Here is a 23,632-nt window from a genome sequence, read left to right as displayed (position 1 = left end):
GTCTATTGTACAATTGTACTAAATTTAAATGTTTTAGCACACTAGGAAGTGGGTTAGACTCTTTGTACGGAGTAAGACAGAGAGTGGCACAGGGGATTAGAACAAACTTTTTCTACCTGAAGAATACATCAATTGAATAAGTTGATCAGGGGGTTCAGGTGGTGGGTTACAATTACCAGGGGTTAAAAGAAACCCCTCCCCCCCAGGAGAGCTTTCTTTCCTGGAGGGAGTTATGTCTGTTATGGAATACAATAAGTAGGTGACAGGTATCTCAAAAGTGTTTGTTCATTTTAAGTGTTGAGTTTACCGGTTATTTCAAGTTAACCTGATGGGTTAAGCCTCTTTCAGAAGAATAAAACTGCTGGATGGGTAAACTTCACTGACGCTCAGCAAAATCCCAGGAGTGATATACACCATCATTGAACTCCCCTTACTTGTGTGGATATAAAGGCCCTTGCTAAATTTCATATTCATAGCTGTATTTGTTCTGTAGAAATGAATTCACATGTCAAACTTTACCTCCATTGGTTGATTAGTTTTCGTGATATTTGTGGGCAATAAAGCTTCACTAATGCTCAACCAAAAGCCGTAGTCTGTTGTCACCACGATGATAAACTCAATTTAACTATATCCTTCTTAAATAGTTACTATTTTTTGTGCAAAATTTGAAGTTTACAGTTGATTTCGTTCTCGAGATATCCATGGAAAAGATACAGATAGACAAACATTTATTACCAGATGGTTTATAATGACATAGCAAAGGTTATAAAAGTCACTTGTTTACATTTTATATATTATTTATATGAACTCAGTCAGAAACCAAATAGGAAAGGACAAAATTGTAGTTATAAAAACAGTTTAAACTCCTAAAATTGCCAAACCGTGACAAAACTTTTGTTGAGAGCGTTTTTGGGGCTTATCATAGAAGATAGAGAAAAAAACTACTGGACTATTTCAGTAGATAAAGTAATTTCCTTATAACAGTATAGAAATAGATTGGAGCTATAACCATGGGTTCAGCATTATCGGGCCCGGAAACAAATTTTGCACGTAACAACTATAAACATTTTGTATTTAAACACATTTTGTGGCCAAACCAATAGATAATGCTTGTACTGTTTTAAAGATGACTTAATTTCCAACAATGATGTCATTTTTCAAAAACCCATTCAAAATTTAGATTTGAGCTACTACAATCAAGGGTTTTGTCGCTAGATGGCTTGAAATAAAAAACCAGTTTTTAACTTTTTTGAAGGGATAAAAAGTAAAAATTTCCAATGTTCAGAGTTTTTGTGTTGGTTATACGGCAAAAGACACCTGCATGCCAAATTTTAAGTTTCTAGCATTTCTAGAAGTATGTTAGAGTTAGTATCTATATATCAGTCAGTTACACATGCTGGTGTAAATTAGATATACTCGTATTAGAAGTGTAACTATTGTTTCACAGTAAAACAAATATACAATATTACTGTAAAGGTAATGTGGTCTCTTTCAATACTTGTGGGAATCTTGCTTCCTATTAAAATGCTGATTACCTGTCTCCAAGGTAACTGTGAGGGGTTTCAAGAAAGCCAGCTGTTGTTATGGAGGAGATAAACAAATTTACTGTAAACAGTCACAAGTGCATTTTATAGGTTAGTAACTACTGTATTGTTTCTGCCAAATATGTATTGATTTTTTTAATATCTATTGTACATTTTCGTTGCACTTCAGGTTAAATTATTGGATGTATATCTGTATAAACAGTTTCTTGCAATATGACTACAATATCAAAGGAGAGCATATCTGATGATGCGATTTTTGTTGCTCTTATTTATGTTTTCAGTTTGCAATCCACATTTAAATGTTTAAAATAATTACTTATCACAATGATTGGCTTACTGTGGTATTAGTGCTGTAATTTCGATTTTTGAGCACAAGGAATGTGAAACTAAGCTGAAATGTATTGCCAGATTAAATATGTTTATTACAATCAAAGATTAACCTAGTACGTAGATCTAATATCATTGATAGTAAAACAATACAATTGAAAAATAACAGCATGGAAATAAGGGATTGTTACTAAGATTAATATTTTTTAAACACTGCAACACAATTAGAAATGCTATAAATAGGGAAACAGATATTGATGGAGGAGACAAAAAATTATAGGTAGGGTACTGTATATCTACAAAAAAGACACTTTTAACCCCATCTACTCATACACAAGAGATGGGTGGAAAAAACCCAGTGGTGTTATTAAGGGGGGGAGGATGGGGAAGATAGAATACCCCATAAAAAAGCCTACAACATTTCAAAAAATGTACACAAAACAGCAAACCAACTTGTTTAAAATACAGTAAATAAATGTTTGACTTTAGATTAGGCCTATCTAATTTTATTTGAAATTCATATTTATTTCGGATAAATCTCCCCTTGGTGTGATATGCTTTTTTTATCCGCTCTCCCAAAACCAAGTCCTAGTTACGCCACTGAAAAAAGACTATGATCTTATGCATTGCCTAAAATATCTGGGACAATCCTAGTAGTTATCGACTTGAACAGAGGTAAAGTTTCACCTAAACAAAATTCCAACTTTATAACAACTCTTGTGTTTTGGAACAGCCAGATTCCGTGCCAACTGATTGTACACAATGAAAGGTACAATTGTGCATAACAAAAAAGCTGATTTAGTGCCTGTACTATATTTTCAGAATAGAGCCAGTCTCAAGCCTAATTATGCCAATATTTAAGCCAGCTTTCTAGCATTTATATTTGTTGATTTGATTATCAATAACAAACAATATTTTACCTTTTAAGAGCTGGTTTTAGTACAACGATGTTGAGTTTACCCCACAAGAACAACCTCCAATGGTTTTAAGCTCTCAATTTTGGTTATAGAATTATGGGAGGTGTCTTACTTTAAAGATATAATTAATATGCATCCAATGGATACATACTTAATCATAAAAATGTAAAATAGTTTTCTAAATAACAAACAAAAATATCCTAAAAACACACTTGAGTGAGTTTTTAAAATTAGTCATCTCCCATAACTCTAGACCATAAATACTGGTGTAAAAGTGTTTTAGGTTTAACACTGTTCTTATGGGGCTAAAATCAAGATAGTCACCAGTACAGCCGGCTCTTAGGTTTCATGCGGATCTACTGAGGTTTGTGTGACCAGTTATGAGTGGGAATTTTATGTCTAAGAAATGAATTTAGTCATTATTTTGTTTTCTAAGTTCGGTTTATTCAGTTTGTTATTACTATTAGAAACCCATCCTATAAAGGTTGAATGTATTAAAAGGCTTCTGCTGAGAATTTGTCTTCAAATGTATTAAAAATCTATTAAGGTTTTACAACAAATCTCTGCCATTTACAAAGGAATTCGTGCCAAATGATATGTTTCTCTTCTAGGATAAAGAGTTAATTGAAAAAGACTAATTTATATTTGGTCCTTTGAAAAAGAGAATTTTATGAAAAAAGAGTTTCTTTCAAGTGAACCATGAGCGTCAGACACAATCCTCCTCAGAGTCAGCATTTCTTCTGCAGTGGAGGCAACAACCGTAGAGGAAGAGACATTAGTGGACCTCAAGCATATACTTATGGTCTGGTAAGTGTATTAGTAATACAAAATAACTATTCTAAACGGCTTAAAAATTCGTTTGAAATTTAAGGCCAAAACTATTAGGCATGAAGGAGTACAGTTTATGATAATATCTGTAAAAGTTTTTTTGCAACCTCTCTTACTGATAAAAGGTTTTTACAAGCATAAACATTTGGGGATAACATCCCCTGCCTGCTGTGACTGGCAGAGGCTAGAGCAAAGCTTGTTTCCAATCTTCCAAGGTGGCATGACAGTTATAATAAGTATTATCCCTTCTCTTGGTGTAACATGTGATCTCTTCAGGATCCCAACCGCCAACCTTACTCATCCTGCCACTCCGGAAGTACTCCTCAAGGGTCCTTTTAAGACTAAGTACAATGAGAGGTTTCATCAGCTTCTTGTACCAAGTGATTAGATCAGAACAGAACAAGAAGTGCTCACTTGAACTTAAGTGTCACTTACAAGCCTCACTCTTATTGTTTTCTTGTTTTTCAAGTATGCCAAATTTTACATTACACATCATAAACACTCTAAATTCACGTCATTCACTTATCAAATATAATTCTTTTACTAAACCACTGCTCATGGTATTTGTAACTTTGAAGAATTTTTTGCAATAACAAAAGCTTTTAAACCTCTTGATATCCCGTTGATACTACAGTGGACTCCTAATTCTAATTTTGTAAAAGGAAAAAATGAGATTATTAGCTTAAATTCTGCTAAGAAATACCTCAACCTCTTTCCACGACTACAGTCACAGAATATTTTAATATCTTTGTTTTTTTCAATTACCGTATTGATTTTCTTGTTAACTTAATTGAATTGTTGTATATAAATTATTAATAGTATAAATAATTTTTCAATTCTAGATAGCAAAACAGCCCAACTCGAACTGGCAGGGCAGACTTTTGTCCATTCAGCAACGGATGAATGATGAGGCAGCTAAGGATAATGAGCAAACGATGAAAAGAAATCAACGTGAAATAATCAAAAGTAAATTTCACATTAAAACCGACAAGAAAGGTTTGGAGGCAAAAATACGTAGTCGGGTCAACGAGCGTTTGCAGGCTGTTGAGGAAGTTCTTGATCATAAAAGAGAACGGTATGTTCTAGTGATTTCAATAGCAATTCCTTTAATTTCAGTGTAACCTTAATAAAGTGATAATATTTAATGAAAATGTTTCGTTACATTGTAATGTTAGAGTTATAAAATAGTTACTTATTTGTGAAGAAATTCCAAAGAGGATGGACATTGTTTTGGTCTCATTAGTGTTGAATCAGAGAACTATTCATAACTATAGAGTCAAACATAACAGATCAGTACATTGTTTTTGTAATGGAGGCCTACTTTGTTTACAGTGACCACTCATAACCAAATCAAGGAGTCAACCAGTTGTTAAAAAATGATTTTGCCTATATTTTAACTAGAGCAGGCTGGGGTTATGAATCCTGTGGGACTTTTAGATTTGAAGTACTTACACTACATTGCAAATACCATCTTCGTCTTGCAGAATAATCTGTACTATTTCTATAATACTATGAACTGTTTCTTGAACAGAAGGCTTACTATTGCTTAAAACTTACTGAAGACAAAATTGCTGAAAATGTCTTAAAACACTATTTTCCATAAATGCACTATTTTTGGTTTTATTTTTTGCAGAAAATGCTCTGGGGTATATTACTCTGTTATTGAAAGGTTTGATCTTAGCTGGAGAAAAGCAGTCAATTAACTGGCTTTCATGGTCAGATAGGCAGGTGGCATTGATGCCGGATTTGTAGATGTGGTAGGGAGGTTAGTAAGTATATTGTCCGGGCAGGATCCACCACTATCGCATTTTCTAGTGTTGCCATAAATTATGGGAACCAAGTTAAAGCCACTGATAAGTTCGGTAAACTGAAGTTATTCATTAGAGGGTTCCTATATGTTTATAATAAAATCACCAGTGTTATTTTAGTCTCTTTTAATAACAGCACTGTGAGGAGTTTTTCCATAAAAAGAGCAAAAGAACTATCCAGAAACCTGTGGATGGAAACAACAGTGGTTTTTAATTCACGAACTGTAAACGTTGCCACTTTAAAATGCAACCCGATACTGTGCTACATAAGGTCATCACAGAATTTGATTGTCCATTCTGGCTTTGTGCTCATCAAAGTGGTAGCTCCTCCATGCGAGTTATGGGGGTCGTACAAAAAGTAACTATAATTTGATAGCCATTTACAACTAGTGATTTACTTCATCAGTGGTAAGCCAGTGTTCGGTCAGGTATACTAAGTCAACATTTTTCTCATGCAACTAAACCTCGACCTGATCAACCTTACTGTATGCTAAGACCTATACAGTTCTGGTGTAACAATATTAATTGGTGCTGATTTTGTACATTACTTGATAAGAATTAGTATTACAAGAAACATCAGGCAGGCTCAAATGGATGCCATTAAAAAAAGTATCAGTAATGTTAAGTTATGTAAACTATTCATAGTGTGCCTAAAGAACTATTATCATAGTGGTCAAAAGAAGATTTAGAAATGATGGCTCAGGGAGTTTTGGTAGATTAGGAGGGGTACAACAGTCAGAATCAAGGGTTGAAGTTAATTCTGAGGCAGCAGGTGTACTAGTACCAGGTTGGTTGATGGCAGCGGTCACAGTCGAGGCTCTCATGACAGGCCCCTGAGTAGTCCGTGAACCTACTACCTGCCTGATCTCTCTACAAACGGCAATCTTCCCCTTACGGTTGAACTCAGTTGTGAGTTTGAGTCAGTTTGTAAACTCAAACATGTTATACTGCCCCTTACGGGAGCTCAATAGGGAATTTTATAAGCCTGTGATCTGACTTTCAAATTTCTTTAGACACATGCCAGTTTTTAATATTAACAGCTGACTTGGGATTTGATAAGGTAATGTCAAGTACCTCCGATCCAACCCAGTTCTGTAATGTCATAAACTAAATCTAGATAGTCTGAATTAAATGATACAAATTTTAATGAACCAAACTAATTAAATGAGTAACAGCACATTAAATACACATTGTTTGCTTTAGATTGCGTGAGTTGCTCTTGGCCGAGGAGAAGGAATATATCAGAGAATATGTTACACAAGCTCAGAAGGTGTCAGAATCATTGTATGATGAACAGAAGCAAAAAGCTCTCGAGAGTAGAGTGAAGCGTCAGGCTGAGGAGGCTGCTCTGGCTGCCGAGAAACGCCTTCAGCAATACATGTGGGTATCAGTATCTTGGTTTAGATTCCAAGAAAAACTGTAGGTTGCAACAGGTTTACAATAAACTATAGCATTTACTGAGATTGTAAATAATATACTGAAATTGTCTTATAAAACATAACTTATTGTATGCAGTGTTTTGAATATTGGATTTTGGAATATGGTAGGATGCAAATACAGTACTTGGAATATTATTATATAGAAAAAAGATGAGGCCTAATACACAACCTTGTGGAACACTGGTTGTTATATTGATTTCAATGTTTTGCCACTTTTTTCTTTGAAGTAGGAGTACAATCATCAGGTTTCTCCTTGGTAATACTCAAAGACCAGATTGAAGTAGCTACAGGTACTCTTAATGTGATCAGAAGGTAAACTATGCAATGAAGTTAGGTGTGATTTAATTAAGTAATTGTATATTATTAAAACCATACTTTGTTATAGATTGTAGGTAATTTTCATAAAATGTACTATAAAATATTTTATTTTGATATTAATTAATTTGCACAAAGGGATATTAAGGAAAACATATTATATTAATTAATTAAATATAAATATATTCTCCCCATAAAAACATTTTTTCTTTTTTTGTACACAATACTTTATTTACAAACAATAGTTTTTGGAACTATTACACACCAGTAAATATCACATGAAGTTAAATGTGATTCAGTCAACTAAGTGAATATTATTATAACTATTCTTTGTCAAAGACTGTAGTCAATATTGTTAAATAGTAATCATATTTTAATATTATTTTATTTGCACAAAGAGCTATACTACGGAAAATATTTTATATTGGTAAGATAAATATAAATACAACCTCCCCATAAAAACGTGTTTTTATTTCTTATATTCTATACAATATTTTATTTAGTTATTTTTGGTAAATTTGGCATGAAGTCTAGTAAAATCATATCCAAATTTTACTTGAACATCATAGTATCAGATTATTTAAAGAGCAGAGGCATGTTCAATCCAGATATGTTTTTATTTTTCACAAAGTTTGTTACAAATAAAAATAGTTTAAACAATTTCAATTTTAGTTGTAAATTAATGATTCATTTGCAAATGTAGTGAAGTGATCATTACGATGCATTTTGATCACTTTCAAGTTTAATTGAATTGAAAGTAGAACTTTTGTTGGAAAGGAACCGATGCGAGGAACTGCGCATTTTTAGAGAAGCTTTGAACACAAAAGAAGTTGCCAAAGCAGTATTGAAACAGATCGAAGATAAAAAGGTTCAGAGAGAAGCTGACATTGAATTGGAGAAGATGTGGCATGATGTAGCTACTAAGAACTATCAACTCATGGTAAGGAAACACATTCCAGCACTTTGCAGATATTATATTGGAAGATGTGGCATGATGTAGCTACTAAGAACTATCAACTCATGGTAAGGAAACACATACCAGCACTTTGCAGATATTATATTGGAAGATGTGGCATGATGTAGCTACTAAGAACTATCGACTCATGGTAAGGAAACACATTCCAGCACTTTGCAGATATTATATTGGAAGATGTGGCATGATGTAGCTACTAAGAACTATCAACTCATGGTAAGGAAACACATACCAGCACTTTGCAGATATTATATTGGAAGATGTGGCATGATGTAGCTACTAAGAACTATCAACTCATGGTAAGGAAACACATTCCAGCACTTTGCAGATATTATATTGGCCAGACAGTTTTATGTTGTATTCATAGTCTTGTAGACATAGGGCTATTTGCTAGTAAATTATAGTCCTAAGCAGGTTAATAGACCATTTTCCTTCCTCTAAAACACACACACACACACACACACACACACACACACACACACACACGAAAAAACATGGCTAAAGTGTATCATTTTTATGTTAAAACTGCAAATATAATTATTTTTAGTAAATTTTTAACCTATAAATTACATACAGTTTGAAACTGAAGTTATTGGTTGAGGATGGGTTTAAAAAGCAACAAGAGTAATTTTTTGGTAAAATACCATTCAAGTTTAATAATCATTACTTTCTTTAAAAGAAACATACAGCTCTCCAATAATTTTTAACTTTTTACTCGAGGCCTTTTCGAAATCCAAGATGCCCATTTTCAGGTGTGAATCACACAATTTAAACAGTATCAATATTTGTACAATTTAAATACAATTATCATCCGAATAAAGCTTGATAAAATATTTGTATGATTAAAAGTACAATAAATATTAAAACTAATATATGTTTAAAGTTTTAGGTAAAAAGAATTTAGTTATATTTTAAAGGAAAGCTGAATTTTGAATCTGTTCAAAATCATTGTTTAGTGTCTTATCTATGCATGTTTTAATAGATGATGTTTCATAAGTGTCAAGTTCTTCTTGTTTATAGACTAATTTTAATAATATGAAGTTTTCAAAGATGTGGTTTGTTTCCAATGCATGTTTGGCAATAGCAGATTTTAAAGTTTGTCAGTTCTTATAACATCTTTCATGTTCTTTAAATCTTTTTGTAATAGTTATTTTTTGTCTGGTAAATGTAAATCCTATCGCAATCTTCATAGTTAATTTTATAAATTCCACTTTTATTTTCATGTAAAATTTTAATTTTGGATTTCCAAGTAGATTCTATTAGTTGTGGAAAAGGTTTATGTAAAATTTTCCTCTAAATACTTTTTTCTTTCTTTGTAAAATGGACCACAATTCATGGCTTTCCAGATATGTTTTCTTCTTTCTCATTTAATTTTGGACTGTTTAAAAAATGATCTTTCCTTTAAAATACAACTACATTCTTTTTGACCCAAATATTTACACATATATTAGTTTTAATATTTATTACACTTTTAACTCTACAATTCTTTTATTAAACTTTATTCATCTGATAATTATTTTTAAATTGAAAAAATATTTATACTGTATCAAAATGTTTGATTCACTCCTGACGATGGCATCTTGTTTGTCGAAAGGACTTGTGTAAGAAATAATGAATTCTATGTTTCTTTTAAAGAAAATTATTTGTTTTTCAATAAGAAGAGCTCCTTCTTCAATCATAATCATTGTTTAGAAATAACTATTATTTGAACGTTAAAGACCTAAAATTAATTCAAACTAATAGAATGGTTTTATCATAATAGGTGGCTTATGAAGAGGAGGAAGCAAGAAAACGGAAACACACAATGGACGAAATTAATAACATACTCCAGAATCAAATCAAGGGCCGAGAACTTTATAAGGAAGAAGAGAAACGACTCAAAATGGAGGAAAGAGCAGATCTGGATAAATTAAAGCAGAAAATGATTGAAGAAGAAGAATCAGGTATACCAATTCCTTTAAAGAACAAATGTGCTATTTTAATTATCTTTCAGGTTTTCCATCTTGAATCACTGTTCTTAGTATTTGTTTAGTGTTATTCTGAGGTTTACATTTTATTAGGCTAACATGGGTGTACATAATTTTTGTAATTTCCTGACAACGGAATTACAATAATCTACACTCCATGTGAGTAAAATACACCAATTTACTAAGATCAGTTTCCTTTCCAAACCCTCGTAATGGTCTGCTTTGAGAAATATGAATGCAGTGATAGGTTATTTTATGAATCCTCTTATACTGGGTGGCGCAAAAAGGATGGTCGGATTTTAAATAACTATAACTCCATCAGTTTTACAAATTAATTGTATTCAATTACGTAACTAAATGCTCCCAGGCACCCAATTACAAGAAATAACCTCCAAAATTCATGTACGGAAAATAACTTCCGGAAGATGGTGTCTTTCCTCGGTGATGCATTCCACAAGTCTTTCCTTGAAATTTTCCATCACTTTCACTACAGTTTCTTCTTGAATTGCCATAATTTCCGCACTGATTGCCTCCTTCAGATCAATTAAGTTTCGGAGCTTGTTTACGTAGACTTTTGACTTTAGGTATCCCCAAAGAGAAAAATCACAGGCTGAGAGGTCAGGTGATATAGCGGGCCAGTGGACATCTCCAAAACGCGAGATGATGTGAAATGAAATGAAATGAAAATTTGTTTATTTAAACAGGCAAAGTTAGGGCCTCATGGCCCTTTCTTACACTTAACCTGTCTGATAAATAAGCAGAACAATAAACAACATGACAAATATTAACCAAATTAATATTGACACTAATATACCTTACTAAATACATTAAATCAAACATTAATCTAAACACTAAAAAAATTATAAATATGATACTTCTAAATAAAAATAAATAAAAATATAAGTATACAATCATGACACAAAATAATACTACAACTTCCATCTTTAATAATAACCAAAAACTATAATTAATACCTAATAACAATAATTTATAAATATATAATAAGAATATTTTTGAAATAAATAATATATATGCGGTTTGCCTTACTCACACTCCTCACACACAATGCCAGCACCACACCCACAGACCCCTAGGACGGACCCGCCCCGACCAACCGTTCATGGTACAAACGTTTCAGATGTGGTGGGGGAACATCCGCCTAAAGACACACATGGAGTCATTGGCTGTGTGGGCCGTGGCCCCGTCCTGTTGAAACCAAATTAGATCTCTATTTACACGTAACTCTCGCAGTTTCGGCCCCAAAAAGCTACGTAGCATGTTAACGTGACGTTCCGAGTTCACAGTGACTGTAGCGTTGTTCTCCTCAAAAAAATAAGGACCAACAATCCCCAATTTTGACATTCCACACCAGACTGTTACTTTAGCACTATAAATAGGCTTTTGGTGCAATTCTCTGGGATTAGTTGCTGCCCAATACCTACAGTTTAGTTTGTTGACATAGCCGTCTAAATGGAAATGGGCTTCATCTGACATTAAAAGCACCACATCATTATTAGAATACAAAATGTCCAACATTGTTTCACAAAATCGCCTTCGGTGATCAAAATCACGATCATAGAGCTTTTGCGTGATCATAATTTTGTATGGGTGAAACTGTAACTCACGGCTTAAAATGCACTGCAACACACAACGGCTGAGGCCTAAAATTGAGCACGACGCCTGGTGGAACGACGCGGACTGTGAAGCACTGACGCTCTAACATTCTCAATGTTCTGTGGAATAACTGCCGTACGTGGACGCCCAGTAGATTTACCACTCATGACAGACCCTGTTGTCCGGAATGCAGTTACCCAACGTGATATGGATCTGCGATCTGGAATGGGTTCATCACGCGCTACAACAAAACGTTGTCGAAACAATCGTTGCACAGTAATAAAAGATTCATTATTTTTGAAAAACTGTTCCACAGCAAAAACACGATGCTCGACCGTCCACTGCGCCATCTCGTGGCACACTGGGTGTAATGGCCGACTTGCAGATGGCCGGCAGTGGTCCCCCCTCCTCACCTTCCACTGGTACTACGCAGTTCAAATCCGACCATCCTTTTTGCGCCACCCAGTAATTACTTCTGTCCATTTCTTTATCTGCCTCTGTTGCCTTTCTTATCTGGCTGAGAATACAGTTGAATTTGCAAAATAGTCCTGTCTGACTGTGAATCCTGATTGACTCGTGCATTCTCAGTTAGTGACTTGAACAAGTACAGTGGTAATCAGAATTTGTATGATCAATCCTTTGTGATGTTAAATTGTATAATGAAATCCAGATATTAACTTGACATCCAAGCCATGCAGTGACTGATGTTGGGTAACACACCATACACTATTACTGTAACCATTGTAGCAATCACATTAAATTGTTTGGCAGTAATAGAAAGTAATTCTTCAATGGATACTATTTCTCTGAACCAAGAACTAAGCTTTTTTGTATTAAGGTAATTCAACACAAACCTCTACAAACATTAGGTTTGATGTCAGTAATTAGTGTGCAGTTGTGATCAAAGTAATACTGGAAATCTTTTAGTTTTGTGCAATGGAGAAATTTTTTTTGTTGTGGAAAGTTGTTTAATAATAATGGTGCTATTTCACAGTATAAATATTTTTCTCAATGGTGTCAAATTTTTCCATTATGAAAGGATGTTTTGAATTTATTATTGATATTTTTGAGCTGAATTCTAGTTATTCTGTAATATGTATTGTAATTAATACTTAATAGTGCTTAAAGATCATTTCCTTTGTTGGTGAGGGTGTGATTTGATTCAGATTGTTAAAAAATCAAGTAGTACTTTAATGATGAAATCCAGAATGACCGAATGAGTTGTTCTGAAACTTAAGTTAGCCAAAACTAAATGCTCAAATAGAATTACTTAGACCTACATGGTGTGATCATTCAACCTTATTTTTGTGTAAATAGATTATAAATAACAATGGGTCATATCACAAATGTGTATACACACCCAAGCATCATAGTCATTAATAATTTTCTTTGTTTCAATATCTGTGTGTTGTTTGCAAAATATTGGACAACCATTTTGACAATCTTTATTTATTAGAGTCTTCATAAATTTAATCACAAATTGAAAAATGATTCAGTTTTTCATGTTTTATTATTTTATTTAACAGTGTATATTGTTTAATATTCCTACTAGCAAAAAGGGAAAGGGAACTGAAGAAACAGAAAATGTACGAAGAGATGGAAGAAGTGAAACGTCAGAGTGCTGAGCTGCATGCTCGAAGACAAGCACAGGAGAAGGTTCTGAATGATATGTTTAGTCAACTAATTCAGCAAGAGTTAAAAAGAGAACAAGACAAAATTCAAGATAACAAAGTAAGTAGTAAAGAGTTATATTGTTAAGTTTACATTGTTGTTTATCAGGATCAGAATTGAGAATTTTCAGCTAGGATTGTTTAGTGGTTACAGCTGGGTTGGGTGCAGCGGCTATGAAGAGAAAACTGCATATGCAATGTAAAAACACTAGCGATCCTATGTTCAAAGTTTATGTTGCAAATTATAAACATATTTATAAAAAGTGTGTTAGTAGTGCAAAAATTAACTACAATACATTAAAAATTGCAAAAACTGCAAAAAAGGAAAACTGTTTGGAATAGTGTAAAGCAAGAAAACGGTCATAAAGGTACTCTCCTATCATAAACACACAATCAAATAGTCAATTATATAGTAATGAAAATGATATTGCTGAGAAATTTAACTTCTTTCCCCTTGGTGTATCAATTAAACTTAAGCTGCCTCCTAATATTGTACAATCTTCTTGTATTCTTCAAAAACAGTATAGGACTTGTAATGTACTGACACATTTTGGTTCTGTGACTGACCTAAATATTTTTGAGACACTAAATCAGCTTAAAGATATAAAATGTTTGGGTTAAGGTGAAATATCTGTATTTCTTCTGAGATAATGAGCCAACTTCTTAAAGAAACCCTTAGCTCATTTAATTAATTCCTTCCCCAAAACTGGTATATTTCCTGATGGTTCATGATATAGTAAAATAATCCAATTAAAAAAGATGATCTAACCTATCCTGATTACTATTGTCCAATTAATGTTCTTTCTGTAGAATCTAAAGTGTTGGAAGCTGTAGTTTTCAATTAACTCCAGTCATCTTGAAGAGGATGAATGTTTACATCCTTTGCAAATTGGGTTTAGAAAGAGAAGGTAAACTTTTAATGCTATTCGTAAGATGGTCTCTAGAGTGCTAAAAAGCTGCATCTTTACGATATCCGAGATGGTGTATTGGGAGGGTTACAACCATATCTTACAAACTCAAAACATGACTCTTGAAAACTGGTTTAATCTAAAAAATTTGCAAAACATAGTTCAGGGCTATCCTAGGGCTGTGTCTTGGGACCACTGTTGATTTTTAGTTACATCAATGATTTACCAGCAAATATAAAAAACAAATATAACTATGTATGCTATGGTACTGCTATTCTCATTTCTAATCAGGACAAAATCACACTAAACAGGCTTATTTCTCAGGATTTCTTACAAATGAATAATTGGTTCAAAGCAAATTATCTCTCTCCCTCTGAATCTTGACCCTATTTCCTCTTCCGCTCACAAAGCTGTATATGCTGCTTATTAAGAAAGGATGTTGAACATTTACGACTTTTTAGTGGTTATTTAATCTGTTTTCACTTTACAGTCACAGTTGCGGAAAGAATCAGATTTCTTCAGAGCCTACCTACAAGAAACAGCTGAGAAAAGGAAGGCAGCTGAAGCTGAAGCAGACAATCTCAGAGCACTGGAAGTGGCTAAAATAGAAGCAGCAAAACACAAGCAAGAAGTGGAAAAGTGCGAAGCAGTTCTTAAACTCAAGGAGGTACGTGAAATATTTGAAGATATACAGAATATTATAAAATTTTTCATAATCTCACAAAACTTTCCTCTTCTCATATAATATTTGATATGAGCTCGGTCGAACCACTCACAGCTACTCTACCAGGGCTGCTGTGGGGGGGGGGGGGGGATGGCGTGCGGACTCCTGTCATCGAGATGACTGTGAACCTGACGAACGCATACTACGTGGCGAGTACATTGTACAGGCGCTTGCCTCCAGTGACAAGGGACCTGCAGGCCGAACCAACAGGTCTGTTCAAACGACTAATTATTACCTGGTTGCGGATGGTCGGCTCTGATAATGCTGTCTCTCCTCTCTCCCACTTACCGTTATTAACTACATTTATTATTACTACTTTCAGATGCTTTGCCGTCGTATCAGCATATACAGCATGTTCAACAGCTTGCTTAGATATTTATTTTTTTTAATTTTTTTTCGTAACTTTTATTTTATTTTGTAGGACTGATTGTGTGAGCTGAATTTTCTTAATGTATGGATTTATGAAAAAGTCTGTTCTATTAAAATTGTTTTAAATAAGAGCTCACCGTCACACACAGGTCCATGTGACGGTATTTTCATAATAATAATCTTGAAATTGTAATTTATTGTATATTTGAAAATAAAGAGTAATTTGATTCGATTTAATAGCAGGACATTCTCTTCTCTCAATCATGAGGCTAAACATTTAAGTCAGTAGTAATTTTGTTCATGGCAGATGAGGTAGTGGTGTTGGATGCAGTTCACTAAGAGTGATTACTGTACACTGAGATCAGTAATAGGTTTTCTGGTTGGTTTTAAAATTTTTCCAAATAATATCCTCTAAAATTATCGTTTTAAACTTGTTTAGTTCAAGACTAAAATGGTGTTTTGTAAATTTTAAAGAGCATTTCTACTTTTTTTCTAAACTACGAGGCATGTCTATATAGGCAATACAGTTTAAAAATTTAAAAAATTATTTAATTTTAACATGAAAGATTGAGCCTTGAAGTATATTTTAACATAGCTTTCTGTGTTGTTCAGGCACAAGTTGTAGCAAGCGACGGACTCAACATTCCCTAATGAAGTATTGCACCAGTGAAAATAGCCAGTGTGTACTCTGTTTTGTGTGTTGACATCATATTCAAAGTGTTTATCACCAAGCTTGTCATATACAGGAACAACTGTTAAACAGGGTTGCTAGGTTTGGAGTGGGTTATCATGTCTGTACATATCTGGAATCATGTTGTTTTTGGAATCCAGCGGAGATACAGCTTGTGATAACCTATACTTTTCAGATAACCATGGTCCCATTACCACTACATACACAAACATAACTGGCCATCGCAACCCTACTACCTGCTTGCTTTGAGTCATCAACAGATGTCATTGTGTACCGAAGCTATTGTTTCTACTTTGTAATGTATTGAAATAATTTTATCACACACGTCAGCTCCATGACAAAATAAAGAAAATGAATCTAAGCACAGCATAATGTGACATGGTAAAATATATAGTGGAATGTTGCTTTTATTATAGCACCTATATGTTTAAATGTTAGCTATGCTGTTTAACAAGTCATGTAGTAAAGTACATGATTTTTGGACATTAAGCACATCATATAATTATGAAAAAAATGTATACATTTTGTTATGAAAATTAAATGTGTAATAAGAATTAATAACAATGACTGATGCGAATTGGTAACACAGTCGTTGATTGACAGGGCACCCCAGCTATTAGGACTGTGAGTGTGTGTGCGGGAGTGCTTGGTGTTTGCCTGGCTGCTTCACATTCCTTGTATTCTAGAACTGAATAACAGATTGAATCTTACATTTGACAGAATCATCAATTGTCAAGGCTAACAAAGCCTGTCCAAACTTATGTGGTGGTGAAATTGAGTATGAGTTGATCAACATGTATAGTAATCCCCTTCATACGGAAGCCAAGTTTTATTTTACTGATTATACTTTGTAAGTTGTTTTCACTTGTCTGTATTTATTTGTTACATAAAAATAAGAACTAATAATTTTCTGCTATACTTTACTCAAAATTGTACTTGTTCTTTGAATATATTATTTCATGTTTAAGAATACTTTGTAGTTTATTATAATCTCTTCTTGTCTGTATTCACATCCAGCTGATCAAACAATGTGGCGTAAACGATTTGTGAAACATAAAATCCCGAAATTTATGTACATGTTCTGAAATTATGTAATTGCTCTGTATATATTCATTCATTAATATATCCTGACTGAGGTTCTGTATAAATGATAAGTCTGAAAAATCCATATTTGATCTTAATCAGGAATTTGAAGGATTGGTTTGACTGCCTTTTTTTTTGCTGCTGCACAAAATCTCCAAAACATACATGCTTTCTTCATACAATCCCTATCAAACATGAGAAATAAGTTTTGAAAAGGTACAAGATTTGTAAGAACAACATTATAAACCTGCAAAACGAGGTGAGGAAGTGCCAATTGTTTTTGCTACGGTCAAATAATGTCCATCACTCACATCTGAGTTCAGATGATTATTGATTCAATGCTGGACTTTTTCCTATTACTAATCAAATTTTATATTTAACATGTATGTATTCTTGTTTTTTCATAGAGGTTATTTGTTAATGTTTACAGGCAGTACTGAAAGAGAGGGATGGTCAGATAAAGGCCAGGATAAAACAGAGGGAGGACGAAAAGAGACAAATAGAGGAAGAAGCGAGATTGGCAGAGTTGCTAAGATTAGAGAACCTGCAAGTCAACATGGAAAATAAAAAGGCTTTGGAGAAACAACAAAAGGAATATCTCATGGATCTGGGTAGACAGATAGAACAAAATAAACAAATGCTGGTAATTATATCCTGTTCCAAAATGATTTAATGTGTGCTCTTATTGTATTATCCTTATTCGTATTATAGTCAAAGTATTTGATTTCAATTCTTGATTTATTTGACTTTGCTTTTCACAGCTCAAGCAATGTGAAGATGAAGAACGTCAACTGCGTGAAAGTATCGCTAGAGAAGAAGCATATTTTAACAAGGTAAAAGACATCATGGCAAATAAGTGTTCGTCAGAAACACATCCTTTCATGAAGAAATTTCAAGGACTGGCAATTTAAATGTTTATAAATAAGAGCAGCACGTTTTTAGTTTTAATTTATATATTATATTATATATATATATATATATAATATTATATAATAGTTGAAACATGTAATGTGTGTTCTAACACTATCAAAAAGTTAAAATTTGAATAAGTATAAAATCAAAATTTAAAATAAAAAATATGAAACATTGTGTTACTGTTATTGTGATTTGGGCGAAAGAGACTTTAGAGAAAATATTTGTATGCAGAAAAATAATGCAGTTTTCAACTCACTATTACATGTTAATTATATATAGAGTGTGCCTCATAAATATTCATGTGAAGAAATAGTATTAACATAGTAACATGTTTTTGTGACTTATTCTGATGCCTGGTTTCATGGTCTATAATAGTGATAAATTTTATATATACTAAGAGTGTGTTAATTTTTCTATGGATAATTTAATTTCTTGATTAGCCTATATAGTGTACACTAATGATTTCTGCATACAGCACCAGTTGCTCTTATTAGATTACCAAGGAAGAAACAATCACTATTACTTTACATGGTTATGAATTTTTTAAATATTTTTTCCTTTTGTTATTGTGCACAAAAATATTATTTAACCATGCAAAATTTATATTGTAAAAAGTTGTAAAATTCTGTATGTAACATTTCAGAACTGAACTAACTTTTAAAATGTGCAATATCTTTTATGATTTTAAAATCTATTTGTACTATGAGCAAACATATAAATGTATAAAAAATATGTATGATACATTTCTGTTGCAGAAAAGTACATTAATTAATTCATTAACTGTTATATTATAACCTGTCTTAAATGTGTTACACAACAACTCAGACAGCAGTATTGTTAAGAAAACATTATAAACAAACAAATAAGAATTAACTTGAAACTAAATAAAGTGACTAAACATATGATTATAAAGTCAAAAATAATTACTCTGCATTTGATCTATACATCAGTTTTCAGAAAATAATGACATTGTAATTAAAAAGTGATTCATAAGTCCTGGAGACAGAAAAAATATTTGTATTTATCTATATTTTGAAATTTATTGAAATAGCCTCTATTTTGTAATTCAGATATAATCACTACATACTATATGGAATAAACAAAACATGAATCATTTTTGACATTGACAATCGCACTTTATGAACTGTTTGCACTGACCTGAGTGAACAGTATTGACGGTTTACTCATTTATTTATAAACATAATCTGATCATTCTTACCTACCAAATAAGACTTAATACCAAAATTATTATTATACCTTATCGCCTTGTAATGAGTCCATATATTTTGTCTCTTGAAGTTGGTTAAGCTGTTGAATAATAAGGAGCACATGGGATTATAAATAAATAAACATTTTTTAGTTAGTAAAACATGTTTATTACTGAGCATGATCTCTATATTTACAAAAAAATAAATAATAGGGAAGCATTGGTTTCTTTTAAAGCATGATTTATATACATAGTTCCAAGTCGGGCTTGTCGTCATATTTATACATGACTGTTTTATTGTCAAGATTTGATGTTGTAATATTAGAATTATTGTCAGTAAAGGTATTCTCCATTTAGGCACGCAGTTGATTCAATGAGCAAAGCCATAAAACACTTTAAGTGAACGGGAAGAAAATAGGTGGTGTTTTTGAAAATTTTTGTTAATAATGGCCAATAAAATATAAGATACCATTGATGGCAGCAAAGTTAAAAACATATGGAGATGAATAAATACCAACATTATTTACAACACAATATTTTTTTATGTTTTTGAGATGAGCGTTTAATTTTTTTTTGTAATTATGATTGGTTTTATAGCGACTATAAATTAATTGAGTTAAAATTAAATTAGAATTTTAGTACTGAAAAATAACATTATTTCCTTTATATTAAGATTATCATTCATGTAAAGATTTTAAACATATTTAAATACAATATTTAGGAAAGTGACATTTCAAGGCGGAATGCTAATGGTGTCCAAATTTATATTAACAAAATAAAATGTTTGACTGGCAAGTGTTTTGAAATGGGATGATGAAGTTTGTTTATTTTTCAACTGTAGTTTGTTAAGTTGTTTATTTTATTGGTTTGATCAAACATTTATATAATTTTGTAATTTCAATTTTGAATATATAACTAATTATTGACAGTGGAAGAATATTATATTCAATATAAATAAACATTATATCTGTATTATTTAGTATGTGTAAACATTACAACAAAAATCTATATTTTCTCATGTATTAGCATAGAAAAAAACAGTAATAACTGTATAATGTTTGGCATTTATGCAATGTCCATCAAAATTATAAACAAAATTTAACTGTTTGAAGATGTAAATATTTTGAGATAGTTTTGTCACAAAAAGATTTTTATAGCGCAGCCACATCGACACCGCCCACCAGGCAAGTCTACATGTGTAAGCACATTACCTAAGCACAAGATTATAAAAATAGCTACATCTATATTATCGCAGATATAAAAACTTACTTTATAAAATAAATACAAAGCTTCATCCTTTTTTTACACCTACTAGAACAACATCAAAGCTAATTTTAATTAAAGTCACTAGTAATAAAAACATTATATTAAGTCGATTCGTGTTTGTATCACTTATTCTACCAAGGATACTTGTTGCACAATATACAAAGCATTAAACATAAGTACTTGTCAAGTTTTGTTAAGATAAATTGCCTTAAGTACCATACTAAAGACGATTTTTACATTAACTCTTATTTAAAAGTAGTGAAAGAAAATAATATAGAAATCCAATATTTCAGAAAATGTTCATAACATTTTGAAGGTTAAACAATATTCAAATTTTACTGAACAAGACATATCCTTGATTAAGCATTGTGTCAATAACTGTTAGAATTATTACATATTAGCATACTTATTTATGTGTGCTACATTAGAATATAAATTAAATAAATTATAACCACAATGCTAATAAAAGTCACAACTTTGCATTTCCTAGACCTTTGGTGATGTTTATAATTAGATGAATTTAAAGTAAGAATAACTTGTCTACAATTGGACAAATTTAGTTTTTTTTTTTAAATCGTAAAATTAAAGGTTTTTTTCATTAGTAAAAAACCTTGTTTTATTATATAGTAATATAATCAATACATTTTTAATTAGGCTCTTTAGAACCCCATAGCAGTATATTTACAAAAGTGCATGAATTGTATTTTGCTGACACATTGCATTGGGTTTATTAAATTTACTTAAGTATCATAGAAAAAGTTTTTCATTTGTGCCTAAGTATTTTACTTATAAAACAAATCTAAGGTATATACATAAATTTCTCAACAGAATTTTACACCTGAAAATTTAGTTCACATATTAATGACATATCTATTAAGTAAGAGGAGCAAATTTTTTATACCACTTAATTATTATGAACCTTTTTAGTACCAGGTATTGAACAATTTTTGAGTGATAACTTTTTAATGAATTATAAAGGCGTGGCAAGCTGCAAAAGACCAGGAACTATTAATCTGATCACTTTATACAAAAATATGAACAGATTTTGGCCTCTTTGGATGATATTTATTTTTGTGTCACCTGAAAAGTATCAAAATAACACTAAATGTTTGTTATTAACTGTTCAAAACATATCATTACAAAATTTAAATTTGAGACTACAATACAATACAATACTTTATATGAGTAAAAATAACTTTATTTGTGGGAGACCTGTAAGTTTTTTTAAGCCATTGGCAACCAATGACATATTTTCCTATTATACAGTACATAATAAGTTGAAACTGATAAGTTTAGCATCAGCGTAATTATTGATGGCAAGTGCAGCCCATCACACTAACTTCATAATTTTGGAGAAAGAAATATTCCCGATATAAATTATTTTGGAATTTGTCTGTATTATAGTATTGATGGTCTGTTAAAATATAACATGTTTGAATTTGATTGACTCTCTCAAAATCGGGTTTTGTTTATCGTTTCATCTGTTGATTTTTTATTTTGATTAGTTGCCATCTGAAATGACGTCACAGTAAGATCATTTCTTTTCTTAGAGTTTTAGTAACTTTGTGAAGAACTTAGTCAATGAAAATAAAAATAAAGTAAGTAATGGTAACTTTGATGACGAAATTTTGAGTGAAAGTAGTAAAGAAAGAAAGGAAGAAATTTCTTGGCGATGAAGAAATGTAAGTAAATTATTATAAACTTGGGAGTAGCCAAAACAAACTAATGATCCACATAGTTTAGTTTTAGTGCTAGATCTGGTATAAATCCAATTGTTGCTAGGCAACTAAATACTTAAAATATAAGATAATAAAATATAATTTTAACACGTTTTATGGTGGTGTCATATTTTTAATTGAGCCTAAACACTTACACAATGATTTCTATTGTAAAATGAAAAGCTAATTCGGTACCTGAGGGTAAAAATATTTGAATTTTAATTGGTTAGAAATATAATTTTGTTTATACACTTGACTCTCAATTTACTGTCAAAAACAAAAATTATAAAAATTGGTTGTTAAATAGTTAAAAAAAAAATCTTTCTAAAATTTCTTGTACATATATGAAAAATCCCGCTGGCAGTGTGGACATAATTATTTTGAAAATGGTTGCTAAACTAAAAAAATGATTTAAACACTGAAAACACATTTTTATCTAAAACTAGCGGTTAGCCCTGATTAAGAAAATATAATATACATACGTAGGACTGAGAAGCCTATCTTGGTCAAAAGATGTCTACTTCCGGCCGTTAAAATTCAATTAAGGTGCCACAGTTGAGTTTGCCGTATTGCCCCGATCAAAAAGCTATAAGCTATAAATGCTTGTCGCTCTCTGTAATCTACTTTTGTCAAAAAGTTTCTACTTCCTGCTCCAGTAGTTTATTTTCAGTGTAAGACATTTCCAGTGCCATAGCTGAGTTGGCCTTGTGCTGATGAATAAAATATACATATATATGGAGGACGGAAAGCCTATTATGGTCTTTGGAAAACCCTTCTGGTATCTACTTCTGGTATAAGGGAAATCCTCATTAAGTTCATGCAACATTTCAAAATAATCGTTTATAAGGTTTTGAGTTTTTTTGACTGTAGTCTGGGAAAAATATATCAATGAGGCATGTTAGTGTTCATTTCTCTGTTTTCGTTAAGCCAATATTAAAAATCCGTATCGCAATGCTAACTTAAGAAAACCACCAGTTTCAAGTACTGTAAGTGAAAACATTCACAGCTTTATTTGTTAAATTTTGGTTTATAACAGTGTTCAAATAGAATTTACAATGCATTAGTTGTTTTAAATTTGTCACTGGTGCAATCTATAGTAAAGATATTAACTTTGTCTTTTCTATCTGCATTAATACTGACCATAAAACTAATTATAAAATTTAAATTGTAAACAAATGTTCTGCCTTTTTGACGAATTTCAACTGAAAGTGTCAGTTAAATTTGGATTACAAAACATAAATCCTATTTTTTTCGGAACTAAACAGTATTCCAGGTAACTTTTTAGATCTTTCTCTTCAAATAAAACTTCCTCGGATTTTAACGAATATTTTACAAAAAGAGTTAGCTGA

General features: G+C 31.9%; 1 protein-coding gene across 1 annotated transcript; it reads left to right on the top strand.

The window, feature by feature from the left end:
- The first annotated feature begins 1,594 nt into the window (after window positions 1–1,594).
- Window positions 1,595–18,509, top strand: LOC124355102 (trichohyalin-like). The gene is made up of 10 exons (XM_046806054.1): window positions 1,595–1,634; window positions 3,400–3,595; window positions 4,459–4,691; window positions 6,628–6,804; window positions 7,956–8,118; window positions 9,914–10,094; window positions 13,285–13,463; window positions 14,801–14,977; window positions 17,608–17,820; window positions 17,939–18,509. The coding sequence occupies exons 2-10, from the start codon at window positions 3,488–3,490 to the stop codon at window positions 18,086–18,088; spliced, it is 1,581 nt and encodes a 526-aa protein (XP_046662010.1). The 5' UTR covers window positions 1,595–1,634; window positions 3,400–3,487; the 3' UTR covers window positions 18,089–18,509.
- Window positions 18,510–23,632: the final 5,123 nt, after the last annotated feature.

The sequence above is a fragment of the Homalodisca vitripennis genome, chromosome 2 (genome assembly GCF_021130785.1).
Source record: "Homalodisca vitripennis isolate AUS2020 chromosome 2, UT_GWSS_2.1, whole genome shotgun sequence".
Lineage (NCBI taxonomy): Eukaryota > Metazoa > Arthropoda > Insecta > Hemiptera > Cicadellidae > Homalodisca > Homalodisca vitripennis.
Note: the sequence above shows the minus strand (reverse complement) of the source record. Positions and strands in the feature narration are given on the sequence as shown.

Bases quoted from the DNA above. Each gene is read 5' to 3' on its own strand.
- LOC124355102 (XM_046806054.1), top strand. From the start codon at position 3,488: ATGAGCGTCAGACACAATCCTCCTCAGAGTCAGCATTTCTTCTGCAGT. The intron at 10,095-13,284 runs GTATACCAATTC...TATTCCTACTAG, and splicing joins GATTGAAGAAGAAGAATCAG to CAAAAAGGGAAAGGGAACTG. The intron at 13,464-14,800 runs GTAAGTAGTAAA...TTCACTTTACAG, and splicing joins ACAAAATTCAAGATAACAAA to TCACAGTTGCGGAAAGAATC.